The sequence below is a fragment of a genome, unplaced genomic scaffold, assembly GCF_019419815.1.
Source record: "Pyrus x bretschneideri cultivar Hongxiangsu unplaced genomic scaffold, Pyrus_bretschneideri_v1 Contig77, whole genome shotgun sequence".
Classification (NCBI taxonomy): domain Eukaryota; kingdom Viridiplantae; phylum Streptophyta; class Magnoliopsida; order Rosales; family Rosaceae; genus Pyrus; species Pyrus x bretschneideri.
Window position 1 is genome coordinate 922,499 of NW_025999817.1, and position 13,328 is coordinate 935,826.

A 13,328-nucleotide genomic window follows, 5' to 3' on the forward strand; every position below is an offset into this window, starting at 1 on the left:
ACAATCAAGATAAGGAGTTGGATTCAATAATAGATTGATCATGTGTACGAACCAAGGAGAAAATCAAAGGATGAGGATCCCCTTTGGATTCTTTTTGTGAGGATTTGGAGGATCAATCAATCTTGTCGGTTCATCGTATATCATGCGGCTAGTTTCCGTTAAGTATTGTTTGTGTTCAATCCTAAATAAAAAAAATTCAAAATAATATTTTGTCGAATGATGTACGATGAACGGACAAAATTGATTGATCTTCCGAATCCCCACAAAGAGGATTTGGATAGGATCCTAATCCAAAATGAAAATGCAAGTTGGCTCCACACAAAACAAGGAATCCAACTCTTGACCTTGAGGAATTGGATTGTTTGAGGGATGGAGTATTTTGATTCTAAAAGAAACAAACTAGTAGGAATTCATAATGTTTACCCATTGTGCCCTCACGTTATTTCTACAGTTCAATGGGCAAAAATTTGATTTCCACTCTAATTTAGGTCAATAGTGAACATCTAATATTGACTCAGTATCATTTCTACTTATTTAAGATTGTTCAGTAAAGAATTTAGTTCCTCCTTAATTTTGATTGCAAATTAGTAAACATGTCAGTATACATAAATGACCACTTCCAATATAAGGAACCAAATTTTTTCTTGGAAGTTCCAAATAGTATGAACTATTTATTTTGGAGTTAGACATGACTGAAGAGTGAGTTCATGTATTTACTTTTGACCACATTCACATTTGACATTTACAAGGAAGTCCCACATACACAAGATTCAATTATCAAAACTCAACTTTATTAGGGTGATAGGCAAACAAGTAATTTGTGTAAAATCTGACTTTATTAGTGTTAGTATTTTTTATTGAGTTGAGTAATGCGTTAGAAGGTTAGAAGTTAATTGTTAGAGGGGAAGGAGAGTCAGTGAGAATCAAACCTACACCAAAATACATAAACATGAATATTTTTCACCACTGTAGTCATTTGCATTTGAGTGTTATTGAAACTGGAAAGAAATGTAGTAATTTGGCAAGCAAGATGGTGATAAAAATGGTTTTGGGATTTTGGATTAAAAGTCATAACGTACCATGCGCCAAACCTATCTTCTCCCTCTAATCCTTTTGTCATTAATGATTATGAAAGAGTCACATCGACACACTTGTCCCGCTTTTAGGACTGAAACGGACAGAGTTCGCAGCACACAGCTCAGACTCAAGAGCGAGAGAGAGGCTCTGAGTTCTGAGCTACCCCTCCCCCTCAAAGGTTCAAGCTTTTTCCTTCCTCTCCACTACCAACAGCCATGGCTGGCGGCGGAGGAGGACCCCAAAAGACAGATGAGTTCCAACCTCACCCCATCAAGGACCAGCTTCCCGGCGTCGACTTCTGTGTCACCTCCCCTCCCCCATGGCGTACCCACTCTCTCTCTGTCTCTATAACACATCACACACGCAGAGCACTATCCTGTTTCCATCATATTATATTTACCATGGATGATGGATCATAGGAGAAAGTTTCTATTTTTTTTTTTTTTTTCTGTGATGGTATTTTTACATTTTCTGAGTTTTTGGGCAATGACAGTTTTGTTTGGTTGCCAAGAAACAAGGGGTTGTAAGAAACGAAAATGGTTTTCCAGAGACTAGTTTGAATGTGTGAGAAAGTTGCTTCCTTTATACTAACATGGTATTTCTTTTATCTCGCTAATCGCATGAACAATCTCAAGTCTCTGAAAATCTTCTGCTTTTACCCCTCCTTTTCTCGTTTTTCTGCTTTTTCCCAGAAAATAAAACAGAGCATTAAAGTTTTCTTTTTCTTTTTTTGCAAAATTATAATCCTTTTATTAGGCTCCCCATTATTTTATCTTCTGTTTTTTTTTGTTGGTTATGTTGATTTTACATCTTCTGAGTTTTTGGGTAATTTTAGTTTTGTTTGGTTGCCAAGAAAAAATGGGTTGTGAGAAAAGGAATTGGTTTTCCAGAGGCTATTTCCTGTTTGTAAGAAAGTTACTTCCTTTGTACTAACATGGTATTTTTTCTCTCGATACTCCCATGAGTTTTCTGAAACTCTTTTTGTGTTTCAGTGTTTTCGAGTCTCTAAAAATTTTCTCAGTTTTCCCCCTCTCTTTTTCTCGTTTTCCTGCAGTCTCCGGGAAACCAATCACGGCATTAAAGTATTTTTTTATTTGGCTATGATCCCCCGCATTTTCTTTTCCGTTTTCATTTTCCCTCATATTTTTTCGTCGTTTCCTGCTACAAACTTGTTTGATTAAATGCAGCTGAAGCCATACTTTTGGGATTCCAGCACTTCATTGTAATGCTTGGGACCACCGTGTTCATCCCCACATTACTTGTCCCTCTCATGGGTGGTGGCGATGTAAGACCTCCTTAAAACCCTCAAAAAATGTTCTTACCTCCTTGTTTTCTGGTCATTTATTTTCAAACAGTGTTTCTATTTATAACAGCAATTTCTATGTTTTTGTGTAGGTGGAGAAGGCCGAAGTGATTGAGACTTTCCTCTTTGTTGCTGGGATCAACACACTATTGCAGACTTGGTTAGGGACTCGGCTTCCGGTGGTGATGGGGGCATCATATGCCTTCATCCTCCCTGCTGTCTCCATTGCCTTGTCCAGGAGGTTCGATGTCTACGCAGACCCCCACCGGGTTAGTGTGACACAATCTTTCCATTTTCCTCTATTCGTAGTTTTTAGCTTTCGGTTTGACTCATGTTTGGATGTTGATGATGGCTTTACATAAACATGGTTATCATTTACTATTTCTTTCGGACATAGAGGGAGTGTAATGCATATGGTTTCCGGTGTTTTGAGTTTTTTCATACTTATGCTCATTGTAATCCGTGAATGTTCTTTAGAGGTTTAAGGAAACCATGAGAGCAATGCAAGGAGCAATCGCAGTTGCATCTTTCATCCAGATGATCTTTGGCTTTCTTGGGTTTGTGAGAATTTTTGGAAGGTAAGTTGATTATTGATGTGATTTTGTAGTTGTTACTTTGTCCAAAACAGAACTTGGTTATTGATGTGGCTTGATGCAGGTATCTTTGCCCTCTCTCTGCAGTTCCTCTTGTAACGCTTACTGGACTTGGGTTCTTTGCATTTGGTTTCCCTCAGGTAACCATTCTGAACCAATCATTGTGTTACTGCTCAGTTCAAATAATTGGTTTATAAGAAAGAAATCAAAAAGCTCCTGGAACCTTTAGTGGTCAATTCATGAAGTTAATCCCAAATGTCATTTCTATGAAAAATATTAGTATTTGATCACTGGAGCTTTTAGGCACTACTTAAAACATGGATTTGGTATTAGTGAAGTAACTCGGAGCTCCTGTAAGCTTCTCTGTCAACTACATGTCGGTATTACTTTGTTTTGATGTTTTTTTCTTTCTGCTTGATGCTTGCAGCTGGCAAACTGTGTTGAAATTGGATTACCAGCACTGATCCTTGTGGTTTTCATATCACAGGTGGGCAACGTCGTGAATGATCATTTTCATGCAGACATCTTCAATTTAATTTACAATATCTCAAGTTATATTATGTACAGAATGTAAAATATGCATATCTTACTACTTTTCTATTCTGATATTTAACCATTGTTACTGCAGTACACGATGAAGTTAAAACTGCCTATATTTGGTCGATTTGCAATACTGTTTTCAGTTGCAATTGTATGGATATATGCAGAAGTTTTGACTGCAGCTGGTGCGTATAAGAGAAGACCTTATACAACTCAAACTAGTTGCCGTACTGATCGTTCTGGGCTGATTAGTGCTGCTCCTTGGTAAGCTTCAACTTCTAGCATATGCATTTCATGCAAGAAGCACTTGTACTGATATTTTCAATCGATCATTCATGTGTCCTATTTTATTTTTTATGTTAGTGCCCAACAATCATGGCTAATGGTAATGGATTTGTTTCCCCATGTGATTGTTATGTAAGATAGTTGTCGATAACAGTTTACTTCGGCGGCAAATATTTGTTTGCAATGATAATCGAGATGTGTAATTATATGACCCCAAAATAGAGGATACAGTTAAATTGTGAAGTTGTTGGAGGTGGGTTACTTGAAACAATCAAACATGTTCTAGTTATGCACTCTGCAATGATGATGTGTGTGTTCGTGCTTTGTGATATTTCTGAAGAACAGTTCCTGTTTTGAGTAACCACAGGATCTTATTTTCCTTTTTCTGTTAGAGAAAGCTGTTCTAGTGATACAGCGTTTCCGCAATTATGTTGTGGGTGTTTTCCATGTTCTGAAGAAAACTTCCTGTTTTGAGTAACCGTGAGATCAAACTTGAGCCTAATTATCATAGTGCACTTGCTGAGGCTCGATAAACAATTACATCCACTCTTATCTCTTGGTTTCATGCTCCCGAAGTTTAGTCCTGCATGCAAGACGCTGGTATCATTGTAACGTAATTCCTGATTTTATTAGTAACTGTATGACATTCAATAACGTTTTCTCTTTCACCATATGCAGGATAAGGATTCCCTATCCATTTCAATGGGGGCATCCTGATTTTAATGCTGGAGATACTTTTGCAATGATGGCTGCGGCTTTGGTTGCCATTATTGAGGTAAGACATATGAAGTTCAAGGCTGAAATTACGAAGGAAGATGTTTATTTTGCCTATATACGTAAAGTAGACCAGACATCTGTATTAAGATTTCTGGAGGAAACTTGTATTAATATGCCTTCATAGATGGCTTTCTCGACATTGTAAGCGAAGAATAAATATGCCGTTCTCATCTTAAGATGATGTTATCTTTTGACTTGAAATATGTTTCTCAGTGAAGTGTATAAAATGAATAAACATTGCTTTCATTTGCGCTGACATATCTTTTCTTCCCGTTCATTTGGGGCAGTCTACAGGTACATTTATTGCAGCATCAAGATATGGAAGTGCCACCCCCATACCGCCTTCTGTTCTCAGCAGAGGTGTCGGCTGGCTGGTAGGAATTGGTCCAATTGAATTGTATGTTAATCACATTTTTAGAATTATTGGTAATGAATACTTCGTCTTGTAAAATTTTCAGGGTGTAAGCACTTTTCTGGATGGCATATTTGGCTCAGTATCTGGCTCCTCTGCTTCAGTGTAAATATTTAATTTATGTACTTATGATATCTTTTGTTGCAGAATTCTGGAGTAAGGACCTATCCTTATCCGACTCCATTTTACAGTTTGCATATAATTCTGAAGAACAATAATATGAATCCCAGTTCTTAATCCATATTACAAGTGCCCCACGGTTGCTTAGTTTTAGGCATTGACGGTGCCTTAGCTGTAGGCTTGTAGAACTCTGCCCTTTCAGAAAATTTATCTAAAGAAGTAACTATAATTGTTAACTGAAAGAAAAGAGAGCAGCTGTGATCTAATGATCCTACCCTATTTTTCTAGTGAAAATGCTGGCCTTCTGGGAATGACGCGTATTGGAAGTCGGAGAGTAATCCAGATATCAGCAGCCTTTATGCTCTTCTTCTCTGTATTAGGTACAGTACTCTGTTTTACAATCTAAATTTTGAATGTTTATCTAAATGACTTATTTGCTCATTGCCAACATAAACTATGGTGCCAGCCGGAGCTTTATATGTTCATAACTTTCTTTGCATAATCTAGTCTGAGGGTGTCATCAATTATGTTATACGCAGGAAAATTCGGGGCTTTTCTTGCTTCTATCCCAATACCAATTTTCGCAGCTTTGTATTGCGTCCTCTTCGCCTATGTTGGTATGCATTTCAATCCTAAATCATAATTATGACTATGCGTTGTTGATGTTTCGTTTTGAGTTTGTGGACTGATCACTTAGTAGTTAATATAGCTCAGTTTAATGTCTATGTTCCTTCACAGTACACAATTTCATTAAATTTTTTGAAATGTCGATGGTGATATATATTGTGCTCTGCAGCTTCTGCTGGTCTTGGTTTCCTCCAGTTCTGCAACCTAAACAGCTTTCGGACAAAGTTCATTGTAGGCTTTTCTCTCTTCATGGGTCTTTCGGTGACGGAATTCTTCCATGAATACCTCCTAATTTCCGATCGCGGTCCTGTTCACACTCGTTCCATTTGGGTGAGTATGTTTTAATTGCAACTTCTCTCCACAGATTCAATGTTGCCTTACAGAGAACTTTGTGATAACACATGAATGTTGCTTATTCCAACCTGCAGTTCAACAATATGGTTCAAGTAATTTTCTCGTCCCCAGCAACCGTTGGCAGCATTGTTGCTTTCCTCTTGGACTTAACTGTCAGTCGTGGACACAGTGCAACTCGGAGAGACAGTGGCAGGCACTGGTGGGAAAAGTTCCAGAATTTCAACACAGATACCAGGAGTGAAGAGTTCTACTCACTGCCCTACAACCTCAACAGGCATTTCCCTTCAGTTTGATGCTGAGCATCGTTCGCTCCATCCAATATTTTTGATTGACGAAAAGCCCTAACAGCGGAAACTAGAAAGGAAGATCAGTCTTTTGTTTTGTCGTCGCGTTGTGACCAAGGAAGAAATTGATACGTACAGGAGCGTTTTGGAATGGGATACCATTCGGTAGTTGAACACACACTAAGCTTGTGAATATGCTCTTATAGCTGAAAGCTTAGCATCTAAAACATCTAATTACTGATATTTTAAGAATTTGATAATTTTATGAAGAGAGCTACTTAATTTATATTTTGGGACCGTTAGCTCTTTTCTGTGTTGCATTTATTCTGTATCGCATTAGAGATCTGTTAATCTGATACCTTTGCCTTGTTCTGGTGTGAATGTTTTGTTCTGTTTTAGAGAAGTAGCTCTATCAGCAAAGAAAAGGAGCGACTTGTATGAAATGGGGATGCAAGGTGGCGGTGGCTTAAATTTATTTCGTGTCACCCCGTGTTTTAACTTTTCACATGGTATTACATGATTGGATTGGGAAACCGTCACCTGAGCATCCTTATTTCATGTATAATCCAGGTAACCAATTGAGAACAAGCATACAATCCCTAAGGATGTGATATCCACACACCCTTCTAATTTTCGACCGTCAGATCGGATGAATTGAAAAAAATCAACGGATAGAAATTAACAAAGGGTGTGTGAGAAGTAAAATGGGGTGTGTGGATAGCACACCCCATCCCTAAAGTAGTTGTGGACTTTGATATCTTAAAGGAAAAACCAACAAAAATTACATACAAATCAATACATACAGTTCTCATTCTAAAAATAAGATGCAATTCTCGTTTCAAAGTTGAAAGAGGTTATAAGTTTGAATTCATCTTTCCATTTTGATAAAGTACTAAAAAATATCACATTCCCGATTCTGGGGGTGAAGCACGAGGCTTTTGGTGCTAGTTCCATGTTTCTTGTGGTCGGATTGAGATCCTCTTTGGATCTCACACTCCGAAACATGAGGACCGAGCAATTGGGACCGTTCAATTTAAATCTTATAATCCCCATTAGCTCATCTCATTGGCCCACCTCATACATAATTTCTCTCTCCAAAGCCCAGATCTCTGTCTCTCTCTAAAGTTCTAGATTGCTTGATCCATAGATTCTGGAGTGTGAGATTCAAAAAGAATCTCAATCCCTTGCGTTGCCCTTCTTCTGTCACTTCACTCCAAATTTGCAACCCTTGTGTTTCACTTTTCACCTTTTAAAGTGCACATTTTGCTTACATTTTATCCTAGATTTCTGCACTCTTCTTTTTCTTTGTAGCTACTCTTTGATTCTTTTATCAGTAGATTGAATAACTAATAAACGAAAATAGTTAAGATCAAAGATTGCTGGAGATAAAAGAGGAATGCGGAAACATTTTTTTTTTTTTAACTCAACAAGTATGACGAGCACTAGTGGTATTTCTCTTCACTTGCAAGTAAGAGGTCTTATGTTTGATTCTACCCAAAGATGAATTTGAACCATATTATTGCTAGCCCGGTTGAGCCATTCCTCCACTCCCTTAATATCGATTGTTTGTTAAAAAAAAAAAAAAAAAGAAGTATGACGAGCAAGAAGAGAGTAAATCATGCACAATCTTTACATAAACAAACCACTTGCATTTTTCAGTTGAATGAAGTTTCATCAGATAAAAAAAAAAAAAAAATCAATACAAAAGAGAAATTACAGCCTTGTTACACTTTTTAATTTTTCCAAAAATAGTATATACTTGGTCTTGGTTACAAGACAAATTAAAAAAGCAAAGAAATTTTGGTATTGGACAAGCATTTGGATACCACAGAGATAATGTGTCCACTGACTTTTGTTGCATTGTCCAATCAATTATGTGTCAAGAGAATCATGACACGTATGGCCAAGTTTGTAAGGCAAAGAATTGGACCATCATTTTGATGTTACATTAAGCTCATGTGTATTTGGTTGACAAATAACAGAAGCTGCCATTTCAAATATTTGTCATATAGAGAACGTTGGAATGCACATTGTTTTAAAGAGGAAAACTTGGATCGACCATGTATGTGAGTGACAGTCAATTATTAATATTTTACAAGACGCATAAGTACAGTTGTTGCCTATTAATTTACGTAATTTTAACACTACATTAGCGACTACGTCGTCAATGGCGAAGTTACGTGAGAGCGAGGAGTCGCGGCCGCCACTCCTCTAGTTAGAAAACAGGACTGGATTTCTAGGTCCACCCCTCACCTCACCAGAAAACCTACTGGTTCAATCAAGGTTGGATCTATTAAGAGACCAGGGTGGTCCCGAGACCACCCGAAAGTCCAGATAATATGCTATAAAGACCTCCGAGGACCACCCAAGTCTAGGCACAAGGCAAAGGATAAGAGGAGTGGGGTTGCAGAGTTCTAGTGTTCTGCAAATTAGAAGAAGGAAGAAGAAGACTATTTAGCATTTAAGTAAAATGGTGTGTTTTACATACGGCTCAGGTTTGAAAACACCCTTTAGTAAAACAGTGTGTTTGGTGCACTTCTTTAATTATAGTTTTCACAATTTTTTTCTTTTTTGAAAAAATAAAAACAAAACAGTTCAAATTTGAAACAAAGAGCCATTCCTTATCCCCACCCCACCCCACCGAGGGCCACCCACCAACACAACACTAGTCTCCTCTCCAATGTCCACAGATCAAATAGTTCAATCTCAATATTGGATGGTTTCAATCATATACGGATGTTTTTGCTCTAGTTGACAATAAATCTATCATGACGCAATTTTTAGTATGAAATCTCGTTGGGGACATATTTAGTCTTTGTAATTTGTAATGTTGTGTGTACGAAGATTGTGAATGAAAAGTTGTTTATTGTTTAATTTTTCAATATTATTTTTCGTCTAATAATTTTTCAAACTTTAGATTTGGACCACCCAATCTTACAATTCTGGATCCACCACTGGGTTCAGTGGTTCAAAGCTCCCTGCGGTCCGATGATGTGTGGGTTCTGCTGCACGCAGCAGCATACTGCGTTTTTTTTTCTTTTTTTTTTAATCATCCAAGCTAAAACGACGTCATTTTGGTCCTGGCAAAATAATAATAATAATTGAAACGGCACCATTTCGTAGACACTACTTGACTTCGCCCCTCCCCCCATCAATTCATGGCTTCGCCACTGCTCATCGTGATACCCTATACAATTGTTGGACGAGTGACTACCAATAATCAACGGATAGTAAAGCACATAAATAAGAGTCATCTATTGATGCACGTAAATTTGACATTACATTAGCTGTCACATCAATCACTTGTTTGTGAACGACGAATGATAACATATTTATTGTCTCATTTTTGCCCCAACTTTTCGTTCTTTTCTTGACAAGTTTGGTTTTACTACCCACATTCTTCCATTACACGTTTCTCATTTCACCACCCATAGCGTGGCCCTGATGCTTCCTTCCTTCCTTAAAAAGATAATGGTACAAAGATTGATCTTATTCTAAACACATGAATTGTCTCGTAATCTAAAGCTACGGCTGAAGAAAAGAAAGGTTAAGAGTCGAAGAGTAAGCTAAAGACTTTGCGCCAGCACCCAGCTCATTTATTCACTTCAGTGAACAGTAATAGACCCTAATGAACAGTAATAGGCCAAAGCATCTTCATCCCAAAAAAAATGTGCTGGCACCCAATCTAAAAATGCGCTGGCACAAACGATCTCCACCCCTATAAAATGCACTGGCACCCAGTCCATTTAAAATATTAAATAATTTTTTTTATAAAATAATAAATAAAAAAATAGTTTTAATTTCGGATAGGATTTTTAACCAATCTCGTCATGCCACGTGTCATTATCCAAACGTACTATTTTGTGAATAGATTTCCGCTAAGATTTTCAACCAATCCCGACAACCCACGTGTCACTTCCTGTTTACAATAATTTAGGCAAGATTTCGATAAGATTTTTAACCAATCTTATCACGCCACGTGTCATTATCCGAACGTACTATTTTGTAGATAGATTTCTAATAAGATTTTCAACCAATCCCAACACGCCACATGTCACTTCTTGTTTACAATAATTTAGCCAAGATTTCGATAAGATTTTCAACCAATCACGTAGTGCCACGTGGCATTGTCCAGAACCTCATCTTCTCTATTTTTGTCCATATAAACCCTACATCCCTACACCAATCCTCACACTAAACTCAATCCTTTTTTTAGCTCAGAATCCTTCTTTATCGTTTTCAAATCTTGAGTTCTTATAATGTCTTCTTCAAGGAGAGCGTATAAATAGTTGCAAGAGCAGCAGAAAAGGTTGTTGGCACAACAGGAATAATTGGTCAATCTTGACCAAGGTGGAGGTGGAGATGAGGCCTTCGCAATGGAGGAGGATAAGGATGATTACCATAGAAGGCGGAGGGCCTCACATTCTCGCCGTATCATGGAAGCTGTGGGTTAGATAGCCAAACCCAAACGTGCGGCAAACATCGATAGAAGAAGGGAAAGATGAGGTAAGGATCTCTTGGAAGATTATTTTATTCCCAACAGCGTTTTCCCTGATCATGTTTTTAGACGTCGTTTTAGAATGCAACGAAGTTTGTTCGATAAAATCATGAGTGATGTTTGCAACCATGATCCATATTTTGTGCAAAAAGAGGATGTTTTTCATGTTCTAGGTCTTCCTTCTGAGCAAAAATTACGGCTGCCTTGCGAATGTTTGCATATGGAGCATCTGCAGATCAAGTGGATGAGATCGCAAGGATGGGAAAAACAACAGTTTTGGAGTCCCTGATGCGGTTTTGCTCTACAATTGAAGCCCTTTGCACCAATGAGTACCTTCGGAAACCCACGCCAAGGGACATGCGAAGGCTTCTAAGGAAGGTTGAGATGCGAGGCTTCCCTGGCATGATTGGAAGCATCGACTGCATGCACTGGACATGGAAAAACTGTCCAAGTGCGTGGCAAGGAGTTTATGGCAACAGAAAAGGAGCCAAAAGCATCGTTTTGGAAGCGGTGGCTTCTTTTGATACATGGATTTGGCATGCTTTTTTGGGTGTTCCAGGAGCTCAGAATGACCTAAATGTCCTTGCCCAAGCTCCAATGTTTGACGAACAGCTACAAGGAAATGGGCCGAGATGCACATATTGGGTTAATGGTAATAAATACGAGGGACCATACTACCTTGTAGATGGTGTTTACCCAAGGTGGTCAACATTTGTCAAAACAGTGCCACATCCGCAGAGTGAAAAAAAGAAACACTTCGCAAAGTGTCAAGAAGGGTGTAGAAAGGATGTCGAGCGTTGTTTTGGTATCTTGCAAGCTCGTTGGCCCATTGTCAAGGCTACAGCTATAATGTTTGATGTCGAGGCTCTTTGATCCATCATGATGACGTGTCTTATTCTCCACAACATGATTGTTGAAGACGAGTATGATTATGATGTCGTCGATGAATACGAGTCGGATCCGATGAACAACTCAAGAACACAAATCTACTATGCTCATGACTGGATCAAAGATCCCATGCAACACGAGCCGTTGGAACGGGATGGACGTTACAATGAATTGATCGTTCAACGATACACTTCATTGCAAGAGCCATACTGGCACATAACCCGCCAGAATGACTTGATTGACCATCAGTGGGGATTGCACAAAGGCGAAGATAATTAAAATAAGGCTTGTGGTTGAAGAATAAAGTGTATTGTTTTTTAAGTAATCTTATTTAGTGTGTTTTTTTTTTTAAGTTTAAAGGGTGAGGTTATGTAATTTTACTTGGTGTTTTTTTTTAAATGTTTATTTGGTGGGTTTATGTAATCTTATTCAAATATTTAAATAAAGTACAAAAATTACATAAGAAATTAAATAAAGTTCTAAAAATAAATAAGAAATTACATAAGAAATTAAATAAAGTTCTACAAATGTTAAGAAATTACATAACAAATTAAATAAAGTAGTACAAATAAATACGATACAAAGTCTGTGGAGTTAGGATATGTGGTGCTAGGATCTTGGTTACTAGGATTTCTATAGCTGGAACCCCCTTGACTTGTTTCGACATCTCTTGCATGCCTCCTTCGCACGACATCTCTTTTTTCTGATGTCCAAAAATATTTTGAATTTGGAGACAGTCCTACTAGAGACTTGTTCATAGTGTCATGATCTGTTTGAGCCATCCTTTCTTCTCTAAGCATCTCATTCTCTCGATGAAGTGCTTCTCTAATCATCTCGTTCTCTCGATTAACTATTTCTCTTTGTCTCTCAGCCGCCGCATCACGAGCCTCAGTAGCTGTTATTATTGTTGCCATAGCAGTAGCTTTTTCCTCATCTCTAGCCTTTTCCCATGCCATGTTCAGTTCACCTTGACGAGCAAACTCCTCCACATATTTACTATAATCGTTTTTGGAAGAACTCTCAGGACTGACGAGTCGGTTGGGTCTCTGGCACTTCTTTAGGCGTCCCTTCCGTGTCTTCAAATGTGTTGGCTTCTTGTTCGGCTGTGTCTGCTTCTGGCGAACTGTGTAGACCCATACCGTGTATGACAACTTCTGGACCGGTTGCCACAATTTTGTATCTAGGGCAATCTTTGACAATTTGCCAAGATTCCCATTTGTTGAATGATTTGTTACAGTTCTTTGCATTGTAGAATGCTTGTGCTTGTAGTGTCTATAAAAATGTGGGATAAGATAGTATTAAAAAATACGGGTGTAACACAAATAAATAAATTAAAATATTGATGGGCGTGGAATGCATAGAAATTACATAAGAAATTAAATAAATTAAAATATTGATGTGGGTGTAACACAAATAAATAAATTAAAATATTGATGGGCGTGGAATGCATATAAATTACATAAGAAATTAAATAAATTAAAATATTGATGTGGGTGGAATGCATATAAATAAATAAAAATATTGTTACCTGATCCGCTAAACTTGTCCCACTACGCAGATTACCAGAAGC

General features: G+C 37.9%; 1 protein-coding gene across 1 annotated transcript; it reads left to right on the top strand.

Moving 5' to 3' along the window:
* Window positions 1–1,161: 1,161 nt before the first annotated feature.
* On the top strand, window positions 1,162–6,674 carry LOC103935830 (nucleobase-ascorbate transporter 4). The gene is made up of 14 exons (XM_009345638.3): window positions 1,162–1,401; window positions 2,265–2,362; window positions 2,473–2,649; window positions 2,858–2,958; window positions 3,038–3,113; window positions 3,401–3,460; window positions 3,602–3,777; window positions 4,477–4,573; window positions 4,863–4,949; window positions 5,034–5,092; window positions 5,396–5,487; window positions 5,647–5,724; window positions 5,904–6,064; window positions 6,163–6,674. Exons 1-14 carry the CDS (start codon window positions 1,293–1,295, stop codon window positions 6,379–6,381), a joined length of 1,590 nt encoding a protein of 529 aa, XP_009343913.2. The 5' UTR covers window positions 1,162–1,292; the 3' UTR covers window positions 6,382–6,674.
* Window positions 6,675–13,328: the final 6,654 nt, after the last annotated feature.

Coding starts and splice junctions, on each gene's coding strand:
- LOC103935830 (XM_009345638.3), top strand. CDS start 1,293: ATGGCTGGCGGCGGAGGAGGACCCCAAAAGACAGATGAGTTCCAACCT. Junction 2,363..2,472: donor CTCTCATGGGTGGTGGCGAT/GTAAGACCTCCT, acceptor GTTTTTGTGTAG/GTGGAGAAGGCCGAAGTGAT. Junction 2,650..2,857: donor TCTACGCAGACCCCCACCGG/GTTAGTGTGACA, acceptor AATGTTCTTTAG/AGGTTTAAGGAAACCATGAG.